General features: G+C 41.5%; 1 protein-coding gene across 3 annotated transcripts in view; it reads right to left on the bottom strand.

Moving 5' to 3' along the window:
* The window catches only part of LOC134345843 (putative pre-mRNA-splicing factor ATP-dependent RNA helicase DHX32), a 128,443-nt gene that overhangs the window by 49,697 nt on the left and 62,306 nt on the right, over positions 1-16,440 (bottom strand). For all 3 annotated transcript variants that reach the window (XM_063047143.1, XM_063047142.1, XM_063047141.1), the window contains 2 exons: positions 12,661-12,903; positions 3,337-3,436 (listed from right to left, as the gene is read on the bottom strand). In XM_063047143.1, coding sequence (XP_062903213.1) covers positions 3,337-3,436; positions 12,661-12,903 — 343 coding nt within the window. The remainder of the gene's footprint in view (positions 1-3,336; positions 3,437-12,660; positions 12,904-16,440) is intronic.

Genomic DNA, 16,440 nt, shown 5'->3' on the forward strand with positions numbered 1-16,440 from the left:
AGGGGGACAAAGCCAGAATAAGAAAGTGGGAGGAAGGGGAGGACTACTATATGGAAGATTATAGGTGAAACCAAGTAAGGGGGATGGTGCGTGGGTAGGGGAGGGGTGAAATGTGAAGCACAGTGACAGGTGGAAAAGGCAAAGGGTTGAAGGAGGACAGCCCAAAACGTTGACTGTTTATTCCTCTCCACAGATGCTGCCTGACCCGCTGAGTTCCTCCAACATTTTGAGTGCATGAGACTCATTCAGCACCAAAGGAGGCTGTTTAATCCACCAATCTTTTTACCCATCTACCGAAATCCAATATGCCTCACCAGGTATGTATCCTTCTATGCCTTGCCTATATAACTTCCTGTCTGATTGTCTCTCAAATATAGTAATTGTATCTGATTCCATCAGCTCCTTTGCAGTACTTTCAGATATCCGATGCTCTCAATGAAAATAAAATTCTCAAACTCCTCTTTAAAGTTCATGCATCTCATCTTAAACCTCTGCCTACTTGATTTTGATAAACATACCACAGGGAAAAAGTTTCTGACTATATTTATGAGTTTTATAGGTGGCTTGACTCCCCTTGCTCTGGTAATGAATGCTACATTGCACTGCTGTTGCTTGAGTCAGAGGATTTGATTTTGGCTAATGGTTCGAGGCACGATTGTAATTAAAATTATGTTATTTTATACAACCCAGCAGAGAATTCAAAACACACCCGAAGGGGAATGGGGTTGAAAAGAAATTAGACATGTCTGAATAGCAGACCACACTTGATGGGCCAAGTGGCCTAATTCCTTTCCTATATCTTATAGTATTTTTGGTCTAGAGGGTGCATTTTCAGTGTTATAGTTTTTGCACACAAGAATGTTCAGCTACATTATAATATATATGAGAGAGAGAGAGAGAGAGAGAGAGAGAGAGAGAGCTACTTGCTGGTGACAAGTAAAACAAAATAGATTATTAATAACACTTTTTCTGGTAAATGGTCACTTCAGACTGCAGCCTGCAACTTCCATGCTGGAGCCAAGCTTTTGAACAACCTGTATGACCTGGCATTCTTGCAGCGCAAGATGAAATCTTGAAGGTGCAGGACAGTTGTGGCTTAGTGTGTATGGGACAAATCGAGCCTGCGGGGTCCGGGACAGTCAGTGGGGAATGAGCCAATATATGGCCATTGCTGGAATGGACTTGGAGGCAGTTCAATGCAACAGAACGAGGTGAGCAGAGATGAAGAAGAATCGAAGTGTAGTCCGGGCCCCAGAGCAAGGGAAGACCAGATATTTGATAAACTTAAGCGCCGAGTCAAGGTCAGGTACGGGCTGAATCAAGGCCATATGGCTCAGGCCCAAGAATATATCGAAGCGGCAGGGCAAAGGGTCCAAAAGCGAGGAATAACTCAAGGTTTGGACGGTGTAAACACTGGAAAGGTCAGGGTGTCGGGGCCAGAGGCTGGTTCAGCTCGCTGCTCCGTAAGGATTACATGTCTCTGCACTGAACTAAGGTTGTAGCCTGCAACTAAGGAGCTTCAGAATTGGCTGCAGTTTTGCCTGGCTGCGGAATCACTTTTGTGAACTTCAACTCTGAATGCTATTTGCTCATTTTTATTGTTTGAACAATTTGTTGTTTTCTCTCTGCACATTAGATGTTTGATGGTCTTCTTTTGTTTTAATGGGTTCTATTGGGTTTTCTTTTGTAAGGAGACAAATCTCAAGGGTGCATAAAGTACATACTTAAAGATTAAATGTACTTTGAACTTTAATATTTGTTACTATGTGCAGTATCTGCACACGTACATCAACATTTCCAGTGAAATCCATAATTTTGTATCAATGACATGTCTGAGCATGTGCTGGAGGCAGCCTGGAAGTGTCGCTATACTTCCAGCACCAACAAAGTATGCCCACAATTTACTAATCCTTACTACTGTTCGACACTGGAAAGTGCAAGAAAACCAGAGCACCCAGAAGAAACCCATGCGGCCACAGGGAGAGAACGACTAGCTCCTTACACCCAGCAGAAGGAATTGAACCCCGATCACTGGCACTAAACACTACACAGCCACCCACTCAATACCCAAACAACTTACAGTAATTTATTATAGTGGATTTGTGTTAATTGGGCTATTGCTTATTTCGAACAACTCCTAATGAACAAAAACTAATTGTGAAAATTGCCGTGACTCCCTTTGTTTACTTGGGAGAGTATGCCACTTAATTAGGGTAGGAGATTTTGCACAACAGGTTCAAACTAGCACCAATCACACACACTAGAAGCTAAACCATGCTTAGAGGGAACAGTTTTTAAATAGCATCAGTTGTGCATGTTTGTGTTCAAAAAGCAGTGATTTTTGCCATTGATAGTTAGCAAGAAATAAGCAGCAGGACATTTCCAAACTGTTTTGCTCACTGCAGTTTCAAGCACTCAGCTTGGAGATACCAGAAACAGACAGGAGTGAAAATGAAATGAGTTCACAGCTTCAACAAATTAGGAATTACAAAGAATTTGAAGATAGCGACAATCATCTTGAATGTTGCAATGAAAATGAAGATTTGGACATGAAATTGTTGAAAATATTGTATGAAGGTAGTCCATTATCTATACTTGGTGTCTGTGCTGATTTTGTTCATTGTGTGCATACTGACTGGTTATATCATCGGCTGGTGTGGGAACTGCACCAACCTTGATTGCTGGGCACTGTAGAGAGTGGTACGAACAGCCCAGCATCCGTGGATGTGAACTTCCCTCCATTGAGGGCATTTATCGTAGCAGGTGCGGAAAGAAGGCCTGGAAGATCATCGGGGACGCCAGTCACATGAACCATAAACTGTTTCAGCCGCTTCCGTCTGGCAACTGCTACTACAGCATTAAAGCCAGGACAAACAGGCTATGGGACAGCTTCTTTCTATAAGTCATTAGCCTTTTAAATTCACATGTCTATGCATTGCAAAAGTTATAATTCAAAGAGTTTTACTCCATCATGTTGTGGGATGGATGTGAGATTTAAATAAATTCAAATTCTAATTAGAGGAACCCTCTGTCGATAACAATTAGGAACTAATACAGTTTTGAAGTACTGTAGTATTATTGGTAGCATTAAAATTTATTCTGTATTTCATTTAAATATATTACTAGTTCAAAAAAATTCATTCACAACACTAATCAATGATAATTGTGAATGCCATGACAACCATAAAAAAAAACTTTTACCTTAATCAAAAATAAATTTCACAGTCCTGAACCTGTCTTAACATTTCCAACTGTGGTTTGATTCGCTTGTATAGATAACACAATCAACAGAAATTCATGCATTAATTGCCATTTTATTTGTGTGTGCATTCTTACCTGGGCAGATGTGACCTAATCTTTGCCTCCTCAGCTCAGCCTGGCCCTTACTAATGGGTTGAATTACCTGAGAATCAGCCCGAATGCGAGGATTATATACCTGGGAGGAAAGGACACATATTTGTAGCAGAGACAAAAGGGGGGTGGATACCTCTCTCAAAACCCCATGCCTATTTTCTATTGAAAATCGTCCACATGTCCAGTTCTCATGCTTATTACATACAAACCCACATTACAACCATTCAGCATATAGAAATTCACCCAAACAGAATTCACAAAATACTGCAAAAATTTGAGGCACTGAATTAAACTTTGTCTTTGAGAATTTATGTGAATAATGTAGATGAATAAACTTATTTTTCCAACTCCCGTTTCTTAATGTGTGCATGGACGACACAGTTTCCCATCTCGGAGAATTCCCATATGTTGCTTTTAGGAAGACACCACCAGTGTGGAGAACTAATTCAACGAAACAAACAATTTGTACAACATTTTGAATACAATATTGGTAAACACATTTTAATGCAAGGTTTCAGAGGCACACACTTTCCTTAAAACTGAATAAATTAGGCCAGGTTCTGAACGCTAAGTTAACATCTTAACTGGAATAATTCTGAACAATGAACTGGGGGCTATGTAGTATATACCCAGGGGCCACTTTATTAGGTACAGGAGTGGAACCCGGTGTAGCCTTCTGTCTCTGCAGCCCACCCACATCAAGGCGCAACATACTGCGCATTCAGAGATGCTCTTCTGCACACCACTGCTGTAATGCAAGGTTATTTGAGCTACTCTTGCCTTCCTGTCAGCTCGAAAAAGTCTGGCCGTTCTCCTCTGACCTCTCTCTTTAACAAGGCATTTTCGCTCACAGAATTAGCTGGATTTTTTTTGTTTTTTGAACTATTATTTGTAAACTGTAGAGGCTGTTGCGAGTGAAAATCCCAGGAGATCAGCAGTTTCTGAAATAATCGAACCACCCCATCTGACACTAACAATCATTGCACGGTCAAAGTCACTGAGATCACATTTCCTCTCCATTCTGACATTTGGGCTGAACAACAACAGAATGCCATGAGCATGCCTGCATGCTTTTATGCATTGAGTTACTGCCACATGATTGGCTGATTAGAAATGTGAATTAATTAGCAGGTGTACAGATGTACCCAATAAAGTTGTCACTGTGTACAGTATATATGAACAACACAATAAATCACAAAGTGAGCCAACAGATCAATAAACACAAGATCATTAAATTCAAAGATTCAAAGTACATTCATCATCAGGGTATGCAGGATACAACCACAGACAGCCATGAAACAAAGAAAACGATGAAACTCATTGAAAGAAAAATCATCAAACCCCCCCCAAAGTGCAAAATAGCCAAAAAAAAAAAAACACAATATTAAAACACCACCCCACAAAGTCATCAAGAGTCCAGTCCAGGCCAGGCATATTCAGTTCAGCTCCATTCAACGGAGCTCTATGTTGTTCATTATCTGCAGGCCGCCCCGATCAAAATCACCCAAAATAGCAAAATAAAAGCAACCAGAAACTAGAAACACAGCATTGTAATGTGAACTACAGAGTTCAATCCACAAACAGTGTCGATTAAACCTTGCCCAAGACCCAGGACTCCAAACCAATACTCCAGCAGCATCGAACGAGATAGAGACCATGTGAACACAGGGACCTTCTTCCGGGAGCATCGAGCCAGAGGGAGAGAGAGGCTGTCACATGCTGACACTTTCCTCTGGCAGTAGTGAGCAACAGGCTGGTAGGTGGCGATGAACACCAGGCACTTTCCACTCTCATCCTTGATGACTTCAATCTTCCTTGTCACTTTAATCTGCGAGATTAGCGCGGAATGGAATCAATCACGGGCTCGCGCCCCACCTCCAGGCCTTTTGGCCTTGAGGCCACACACTTCGCTCAAAACGTCAACAAATCTCCCCGGAGACAGCACAGCACCAGATTGTTCACTGGCCCAAAAACACACCACCAAAATGTAGACTACAGGCTCCAACAGTAGCAGAACCACATTTCAAAGACGTAAAAGAAGTAGTTTTGTGAACTGTCTGGAGGATGTCACCCTTGGTCGCTGGTGCCATCTTCTCTGGGAATTTTTTAAATGCAGATGGGAAATTGAGTAGGTTTTGGGACACTTCATTACAACTAAAGTATTGGAGTGAGGGAACTCTGCAAAAATGACTCAACAAGAGGAGATCGGGCATAAAATAAAACACTTGATAAGAACAAAACAAAGTCACCAAGAACACTTTAAGTTGTGACACAAATTTATGAGGGATATAGATAGGATAAATGCAAGCAGAGGTTTTTTCCACTGAGATTGGGTGAGACTACAACTAGAGGTCATGGGTTAGAGGGAAAGGTGAAATGTTTAAGGGAAACATGAGGGGGAACTTCTTCACTCTGAGGGTGGTGAGTGTGTGAAATGAGCTACCAGTGCAAGTGACACACATCAAAGTTGCTGGTGAACGCAGCAGGCCAGGCAGCATCTCTAGGAAGAGGTACAGTTGACGCTTCAGGTCGAGACCCTTCGTCAGGACTGTACCTCTTCCTAGAGATGCTGCCTGGCCTGCTGCGTTCACCAGCAACTTTGATGTGTGTTGCTTGAATTTCCAGCATCTGCAGAATTCCTCATGTTTACCAGTGTAAGTGGTAGATTTAGGTTCAACTTCGACATTTAAGAGAAATTTGAATGGGTACATGGATGGGAGGGAAACGGAGGGCTGCGGTCCAGGGACAGGTCAATGGGACTAGGCAGATTGACAGTTCAGCACAGAGTAGATGGACCAAAGGGTCTGTTTCTGTGGTGCAGTGTTCTATGAGTAAGACTACGACTCTAAATTCAAGACTAATTAAGTAACAAAATAACTTGATTAGTGGTTAGTAAAAGGCATTTTAGAAAAGTGATTACTGAAGCTGAGAAAGAATGAAAATCAAAACTTGAAATAAGAACATGAAAACTGGACCTGGAAAACTGAAATACGCAGAATGATTTTATTGAACCACAGTTGTACTACTTTCCTCACCACATACTACTGCTTTCAATAATTAAATCGTTGATATCGAGAGTAGAAATTTGAAGAACTGGTCAATACCATTGAATCTGTGGTCAAAAGCAATCTGCACATTTAGGCATCTGCTAAGCATAGTGGGCATGCTGGAATGTTCAGTGACCCTTGCGGGCTGTGCCCAGCACATCCATAGGTTGTGTTGGTTGTGAATACAAATGACACATTTCACTGTACGTGTGATAGATAAATGAAACTGAATCTGAGAATTTTCACACAGGCTCACTGGATAGGATTGACTCTGACAGAGCCAAGCTTGTGGTTCTGATGCAGGATTTCAACCTGAAATGTCAACAATTTCTCACGCCGCCCCCCCCCACCCCTCCATCAGATGCTGCTTGACACACAGATGGTTTACTGCACTAAATTCCAGCATCCACATTGTTATCTCCTTGTTATTCAATTTGTTTTAGTAGATAGTCAGGACATTGGGACAGCATGTCGCCTCAAGTTTACTTGCCATATGTTATCTTACCTAATGACCAATGTTTCGAGAAAATATTCAGGACTAGGTAGATAAAACTTCTGGAGTGGGTCCTCGAGGCTGCATTTTGTGCTGTATCATTGTGCTTCTTTTGTCAATGTACACATTTAATTGAGTTAAAATGAGGACACAGATACAATATAAGAGGGGAGAGATTCAGAAGAAACCATACATGCAGCAGCAGAATTAGGCCATTTGGCCCATCAATCTTCTCCACCGATCAATCATGCTGTTTTATTAGTCTCTCAACCTCATTCTTCTCCCTTCTCCTTGAAACACATGATATCCTGACTAATCAAGAACCTACAACCTCCACTTTACATATACCTTAAGAGAAAACTTCTTCACGCAGAAGATAGTGAGAACCTGGAATGAACTGCCAGAGAAGTGGTCGAGGTAAGTGCAATTGCAGCATTTTAGAGGAATTTGGGGAAGGACTTGAGAGGTCAAACACAATTACCTGGAACTAACAGTGAAGATGCTGTGGTCAGCATGGAACAGTTGGGCTAAAGAGCCTATTTTTATGCTGTATTATTCTAATAATTATATCCTCATCAAATTGCCAGACAGGCTCAAAGCAAGTTATTTTCGATCCGATGCTCCCAAAGCAGGGTGATTTGAGTTGGTGTAATAACTAAGGTGTCCATTTCCCTTATCTGGCTTAAAGAGAGAGGAGTTCACATTGAAGAAGCAAGAGGCTGGGATTTGTATCTATTGTTGATACCTAATGTAGTAACTTAAAGCCAGGCACTTTATATCTAACCTGGCAGATTGAACTATGACAGGCAAGGATTAATTTTATTTAATGCACCCGGGGGATACAGTAGGACTAACTGATACACTACTTTTTTCACTGAAAACAAGGTATAAAACTGAGCAGCAAAGATACAAAATTATGAGGGGTAATGATAGGGAAAATGCAAGCAGGCTTTTTTTCGCACCGAGCTTGGGTGAACTAGAACTAGAGATTATAGGTTATGGGTGAAAGGTGAAATACAGGTGTTCCCTGCTTTTTGAACGTTCGTTTTATGACACCTCACTGTTACGAAAGACCTACATTAGTTCCCTGTTTTTGCTAACAGAAGGTGTTTTCACTGTTACGAAAAAAGGCAGCGCACACCCCGAGCAGCCAAGCTCCTCCCCCAGAATTGCATTCTAGCCGGAATTGCTTAAACACGTGCCTGTGAGCATCTGTGCTTTATGTCAATTTATTTTGAGCATCCGTTTGCAAGATGAGTTCTAAGGTATCAGAAAAGCCTAAAAGAGCTCATAAGGGTGTTACACAGTGTAAAACTAGACATAATTAAGCGTTTCGATCGTGGTGAACGAAGTAAGGACAATGTGAGTTTGGCTTGTGGAAGTTGATGAAGATGATGTTGAAGAGGTTTTGGCATCCCATGACCAAGAACTGATAGATGAAGAGCTGATGCAATTGGAAGGGGAAAGGATAACAATCGAAACCGAATGCAGTAGCGAACGGACTGAAAGTGAAGTTGTCCAGGAACTGAACGTGAAGCAACTGTGTGAGATTTTCACTGCAATGATTGCAGAAAAGTATGACTTTAATTTTGAAAGGGTACGTAGGTTTCGTGAGATTTTCACTGCAATGATTGCAGAAAAGTATGACTTTAATTTTGAAAGGGTACGTAGGTTTAGGGCATATTTGCAGGATGGTTTGAGTGCTTACAAAGAACTGTACGATAGAAAACTGTGCGCGGCTAAGCAGTCAAGCATACTGTCATTTTTCAAGCCTTCCACATCAGCCACAGCAGACGACGAACCTCGACCTTCGACATCGAGGCAGGCAGACATAGAAGATGACCTGCCTGCCCTGATGGAAACAGACGACGATGAGATGACACCCCAGTGTCCCATCACCCCAACCTCCAGGCCGCAGACCAATACATTGCCGCCAATAATACAGTGGTGCAGCAGTAGGCGGGACGCACCCAGCACATCTTTAAAAGAGCCTAAATAAATAAGTAATTAATTAGGTGCCACCCGGCAAGTAAATGTCAGCCCAGATCAGAGGCAACGCAATCGGCAATCGCTCATGATATCCTGATCTGGGCTGACATTTACGTGCCGGGCGGCACCTAATTAATTAGCTTGTTTATTTCCGCTTTTTTCTTAAAGATGTGCTGGGTGTGTCTCAGCTACTTCTGCACTGCCGCATGCTTCGCGGCAATGTATTGGTCCGCGACCTGGAGTTTGGGGACCACTGCACCACTCCAACCTCCGACGACTCAGCCTAACACACCCTCATCAGTGTGCTCGGCGCTGTCTTCCCAATTCGGGTAAGCAATACTACACTGTACATACATTATCTCTACTTTATATAGGCTGTATATTTTTATGTGTTATTTGGTATGACTTGGCAGATTGATAGCTTAAAGGTTACTGGACAGAGTGTTTCTGCCGAGAGCGCTTGCGTGATATTTTCGCTATGGAGAACAGTGCAGCAATGATTGTAGAAAAGTATTTCTACTTTATATAGGCTGTGTATTTATCACATCATTCCTGCTTTTACTATATGTTACTGTTATTTTAGGTTTTATGTGTTATTTGGCATGATTTGGTAGGTTATTTTTGGGTCTGCGAACGCTCACAAATTTTTCCCATATAAATAAATGGTAATTGCTTCTTCACTTTATGACATTCCGGCTTACGAACCATTTCATAGGAACGCTCTACCTTCAGATGGCGGGGGAAACCTGTACTCAAGTGGAACATGAAGGGGTTCTTCTTTCTCTTAGAGCAGTGATCCCAACAGAGGTAGTACCACCCATCCAAGGGGGGTAGTTAAGTGTCCTAAGGGGACATTAGGGGGTGTTCAAAATTCTTGGGGGGGGGTGGGCGTGGTAAGCAGCACCCTACCTTGAGACACGAGACCTGACCAACTGTGTCAACTGGCAGTTGACGTCAAAATCAAATAGGCATGTTAATTTTTGTTAGAAGTTGTTCTTTAAAATTTTAATTGAGCCCCATTAAGGATGGATAAATACATACAGCGCAATCTCTGTGAGCCTGAAGGTGGTGAAGCCTTTAATTCTAATCTTGCTAAGAAACAGAAACTACAAAAAGTGCATCAGTACAATGTTACATCCTGGAGTATGGTTTTATTCTGTTCCCCTCAGATCAGCGACACCCCATGTGTTTTATTTGATGAAGTCACGAAACCATCAAGATTGCAGGAATACTTCTGTAAAAAACACACTGAAAAGGCTACTTATGGTATCAGCTCCAGAAGATGAAATAAGCTTTTGAAAAACGTTGCACACTCATTTGCCAAGAAAGCTAAAAATGACCTTGATAGTGGTCTCATTGTTTCTTATAACATTTCCAAATTGATAGCAAAGTGTAGAAAATCTCCTACAATAGGCGAAAAATTATTAATGCCTGCTGTATCCAAAGTGCTAACTGCTGTTCTCAAAATGAGTACCAGTATTTTAAAATCAATTCCTGAGTAATAACACTGTAGCCTCCACCAGCCTCACAGGTGGATAGGGTAGTTAAGAAAGCTTATGGGGTGTTAGCTTTCATAAGTCGAGGGATAGAGTTTAAGAGTCGCGATGTAATGATGCAGCTGTATAAAACTCTGGTTAGGTCACACTTGGAGTACTGTGTCCAGTTCTGGTCACCTCACTATAGGAAATATGTAGAAGCATTGGAAAGGGTACAGAGGAGATTTACCAGGATGCTGCCTGGTTTAGAAAGTGTGCATTATGATCAGAGATTAAGGGAGCTAGGGCTTTACTCTTTGGAGAGAAGGAGGATGAGAGGAGACATGATAGAGGTGTACAAGATAATAAGAGGAATAGATAGAGTGGCTAGCCAGCGCCTCTTCCCCACGGCACAACTGCTCAATACAAGAGGACATGGCTTTAAGGTAAGGGGTGGGAAGTTCAAGGGGGATATTAGAGGAAGGTTTTTTACTCAGAGAGTGGTTGGTGCGCGGAATGCGCTGCCTGAGTCAGTGGTGGAGGCAGATACACTAGTAAAGTTTAAGAGACTACTAGACAGGTATATGGAGGAATTTAAGGTGGGGGCTTATATGGGAGGCAGGGTTTGAGGGTGGGCACAACATTGTGGGCTGAAGGGCCTGTACTGTGCTGTACTATTCTATGTTCTATGTTCTAGCTCGTTGTACTAACGAAATGTGTGAAGACACTGAGTATCAACTATGCACAGAGCTACAAAAAAACAGAAATTGGGATACAACTGGATGAGTCAACTGTGCGAGACAATGTGACATTGCTAATGGCATATGTATGGTTAAAAGTGGAAAAGCTCAAGAGATTCTCTCTCGTAAAAAATTAAAAATAAATATCAACAGAGAATCAATCTACGACGAGCTCAAAATATATATTGAGGATGAAAGTATTCTGATTAGGAACGTGATTTTTTGTGCAACAGATGGAGCACCAGGTATGGCAGGTCACCATGCAGGTTTAGTGGCAAAGAAGAAATTCAAAGTCTGTTTGCAATCCATTGTGTATTTCATTGTCAACATCTCTCAGCCAAAAACCTCAGCCAGCGATTTTTTTAAGCATGACTCTTGTAATATCTCCTGTCAACAAAACAGCAGAATATTTTTCCTGTTTTGCCAAGATAACAATGAAGAGTTTAGTACTTGCTTCTTCACACTGAAGTGCGTTGGCTGTTAAGGGGCTGCTGCTTAAAACATTTCTTTGATCTTTTTGATACTGCAGTTGGATGTTTGCTCAAAATCGACAAGAGCTTGGGAAACAAGATTGAACTTCTGCGTGGAGATGTGCATACTTAGCCAATCTGTATGACAAATTGAACATTCTGTATGTGAAATTACAGGAAAAGAATTTCAATTTAATCCAGGCAAAAAGTGCAGTGTCCCCTTTTATCAGAAAATTGGAAATATACAAGCAAAACGTTAAGATAAAAAAGTTTTCACAGTTGGAAAGTATGGCACTCATTTTCGGAGACAGTAATTTGAAAGAGTACTGATTACACCTGCAGTCACTGAAGAAGGATTTTCAGAATCAATTCAAGAATTTGAACAACCAAGAAATTTCGGACTGGGTAACTAACCCATTTCTTTGCAAGGTGGAAGAACAGGAAGAGAGCTTGCAAGACAGAAAAAATGCTTTTCAAAAATGTCGGTTTTAGTGGTATGTGGCTACACTTTATTCAAAGTTTCCTTATCCTTGGAGAAGAGCCAAACTGCTCTTCATTGCATTTCTATCCTCCTATTTTGGATAAAGAGACTTCAGGGCAATGAACCACACACTCACAAAAAACAGGACCAAATTATAGTTTGGTATAGAATAGATGGGCCAAAGGGCCTGTTTCTGTACTGTAATGTTCTATGACCCTAGAAAAACTTCAGCACAAGATTCACAACTATTAAACAACTATATGAAGGAGTTCAGTGATTTGCACCAACCAATGGATCTGGAGCTCTTCTTGTGAACTTCCTCTAGACAAATTAAACGTGGATGGGAGGGATATGGAGAGCTATGGTCAATGAGACTGGGCACAATAATATTTGGCATATTATTGGGCTGAAGGGGGTGTTTCTGTGCTGTAGTTCTTCATTACTCTAACTCTGAATGTATCACTCCTGAATGGTGAAAATAATGCTCCAAAGAACCAAAGATTCAGAGGAACCAAAATTATTTACAACAATAAACCATAGGTCAAAAACTGAGAGGTTTTGTTTCATATAAAGGCAATATAATGTGTAGAAGAACACAAAAGTTCACTTACAGTTTTTTGTTCCATTCCAGAGTCGATTACATAAGAAACATCGATGGAAAATGAAGAATCAGCTAAAGTGTCTGCAATGATGATTTTCCTGCGGTGATCTTTGAAGTTCTGGTTGCAGTTTTCATAAACTTTTTGAAAGTTGCTTCCCATGCCTGAATACAATGGAATGGGGATCAGCTCTCCCAACTGAGACCCGAGAGCTCCCCCTTCTGTGCGTATAGCTCGACAGCAGTCAGTTATCTCCTGCCAGAGAGACAGCAAAATGCAGCATTCACTGTCCTTTATGAAATAGCCTCATTTAAACAGAGTAGCTAAAAATTATAGGCACCAACTTTCAGCAAGCATTTGTTCAACATTTACTTATTTATTTAGAGATCTAGTGTAGAACAGGCCCTTCCAGCTGTTCCCCGAGTTGCAATACTGTTGCGCTAACAGCTACACTACCATGGCAACCAATATGTAATATCACCTCCCATCATTGTTGAGCAAACAAAAATAAACATTTGACTGTGGTGGTGTCAGACTACCAGATATTTTGGATTGCTGGTTGCAACTCCTATAGGTACCACATCATACTTCACCAACACAGAGGCTGTGTACAAGTAGGGCCAGAGTTGCCTCTACTTCCTGAGGAGGTTGAGGTTCTTTGGAGTAAGCAGGCTTCTCCTTTACACGTTCTATCAGTCTGTTGTCACTAGTACAATCTTCTATGCGGTGGTGTGCTGGGGCAATGGCTTCAACACGAGTAATGCCAACAGGCTCAATAAACTGATTAGAAAGTCTGGCTCTGTCAGGGATCAAACTGGACACACTGGAGGCTGTGGTAGAACAAAGGACCCTACGGAAAATCCTGGCGATTCTGGACAATGTTTCTCACCCTCTGCATGCCACCTTGGCTGTACAGAGAAGGACTTTTAGTCATAAACTATGGCAACTGCGCTGCTCTAAAGTGCGCTGTATGACATCATTCTTACCCGCGGCCATTATGCTCTATAATGAGGCAATCTATAGCCGGGGAAGTGCTATACAGTATTACATAAGAAACATCAATGGAAAATGAAGAATCAGCGAAAGTAGCTGCAATGATGATTTTCATCTATACCCCCCTCCTGTTAAACTGTTTGTGGTAACTTATTTTTTATTCTTTCTACTTCTCTTCTAATATTTATACCTATACATACATATATATACACACACGCACACATATACATATGTATACACACACACACACATATATATATATAGATAGACACACACACACACCCCCCAGCAGCACACACATCCTTATTCCTTTTGTTTTAGAGATACAACACAGTAACAGGCCCTTCCCTTCCAGCCCAATCACCCCACTAAATTGCACATCTCTGGAATGCGGGAGGAAACCCGCACTGCCAGGGGGAGAATGCGGGAGGAAACCCGCACTGCTATGGGGAGAATGCACACACCCCTTACAGACAGGGGCAGAACCGAATCCGCGTCATTGCTGTTGGAATAGCATTATGCTAACCACTATGCTACTGTGCTGCCCCTGTTCCTGCTGAAGGTATCAAAATCAGAATCGTTGGTTCAGAACAATATTGTGGGCTGAAAGGACTGTTCTATGCTCTTATAACTGACTTATGTGATGCAAAATTTATTGTTTTGCTGCAGCAGTGGAAAGTCATAATATTACTATCATCTTTAGGTGCAGTGCTGTTTGACATGGGTGATCATAGTCTAATGACCATAATTTTTCTTCGCAAATTTTTCGACAGAAGTGGTTTGCCTTTGCCCTCTTCTGGGCAATGTCTTTACAAGATGGGTCATGCTGGGAAACAGGTACTCTCTGTCCACTCTACCTATGCCTGTCATAATCTTCCCAGGATTTTCTCTCGTTCCCTTCTTAAATAGAGGTACATCATTAGCCACCCACCAGTCCTCTGAGACCTAGCCTGTGGTTGGAGAGGACACAAAGATACTGCTCAAGTGCCCATCAGTCTTGTCCTTTGTATCCTTCAGTAGCCTGGGGTAAATCCCATCAAACCTTGGGGATTTATCCACCTTAATACTCATTAGGAGGCCCAATCCTTCCTCCTCCTTGATTTTATTACCACATAATCTTATAACTCCTTAACGCATTATACAATCTGCACTGATTTCCTGATCCTCCATAGCCTTTACATTAGGAAATACGGAAGCAAAGTTCTCATTGAGACCTCATTCACATTCTCTGCATCCAAGCAAACGTTCCTCCCCCCTCTTTATCCTTGAGTCGTCCCACCCTTCCCTAGTTATCCTCTTGCTCTTTATGTATGTATAGAATGCCTTGGGATTCACCTTAATCATGCATACCAAAAACTTTTCATGGCCCCTCCTGGTTTTCTTAATTGTCTCCTTTAGCTATTTTCTGGCTTCTTTATACTTCTTTCTCATGCGCTCCGTTTGATCCTACTTTCTGAAACTATACAAACTTTTGCTTTTTCTTTTTAACTATATTTATTACTTCTCTGGACATCCAAGGATCTCCTATCTTTCTTCTCCCATCCTTCCTTCTAACAGGAACATACCTTTCCCATAATCTAAGCAATTGATCTTTTTTTTAACATCTTCCACGTGTCTGATGTGGACTTGCCAGAGAAAAGGCGTTCCCACTTAACGCTTCTTAGTTCCTACTTAATGCCCTCATTTTGCTCTACTCCAACTGAAAACTCTCTCACAAGGGCCATACCTATCCTTATCTTTAGCTATCCTGAAAGTTAAAGAGTTGTGATCACTGTTCCCTAACTGTTCATCCACCCTCCTAGTGAATACTGAAGAGGATTCAGAAACACAAACTACTGCAAGGATGTGAAGAGATGCAGTTATTAGAGGATCACATGGATTAATCTTTGACTGTTAAGAAAATGTCAGACTGAATGTAACTGTACAGAATGATAGTTTGGCAAAGGCAGCATACAGTACAAGAACTGAGTTCAAGAGTTGGGAAGTTGTGTTGCAGTTTTACAGAACTTTAGTTAGACCACATGTGAACTACTGCATTCACGTTAGGTCACACTATCATAAGAAGAATGTGGAGGCTTTACCAGGATGCTGCCTGGATTCGAGGTTATGAGCTATAAGGAGAGGTTAGACAAACTTGGGCTGTCTTTTCTGGACTGTCAGAGGAGAGAACTGATGGAGGTTTATAAGATTGTGAGATGCATAGAAAGAGTAGACATTTCCCAGGGTTGAAATGTCTAATACTGGAGCGTAGGTATTTAAGATGAGAGGGGTAAGTTCAAAACAGAAGTGTAGGGTAATTTATTTTACACAGTGAGTGGTGGGTGTCTGGAAGGTATTGCCTGCAATGATAGAGGAGGTAAATACAATAGACGTGTTTAAGAAACTCTAAGATAGGCGCATGAATATGCAAGAAATGGAAGTATATGGCCATTGTGTAGGCAGAAGTGGTTTATTTTGTTGGGAGATTTCAAGGTAAATTTATTATCAAAGTACATGTATGTCACCATATACAACCCTGAGATTCATTTTCTTGTAGGCATACACAGTAAATCAAAGAGACACAATAGAATTAATGGAAGACTGCACCCAGCAGGGCGGACAAACAACCAGTGTGCAAAGGACAACGAGCTGTGCAAACTTAATTAGCTCGACACAGCATCGTGGGCTGAAAGGCCTGTTCATGTGTTGTACTGTTCTGTCCTACAAAGTCACTGTGAATCTTTACCAGTTAATGGTTAACCACAGCTATATTGTATTAGATTCTAGGTGCTATGCTTTAGGACAGAAGGAACTTAGGCA

This window comes from Mobula hypostoma, chromosome 4 (assembly GCF_963921235.1).
Source record: "Mobula hypostoma chromosome 4, sMobHyp1.1, whole genome shotgun sequence".
NCBI lineage: Eukaryota > Metazoa > Chordata > Chondrichthyes > Myliobatiformes > Myliobatidae > Mobula > Mobula hypostoma.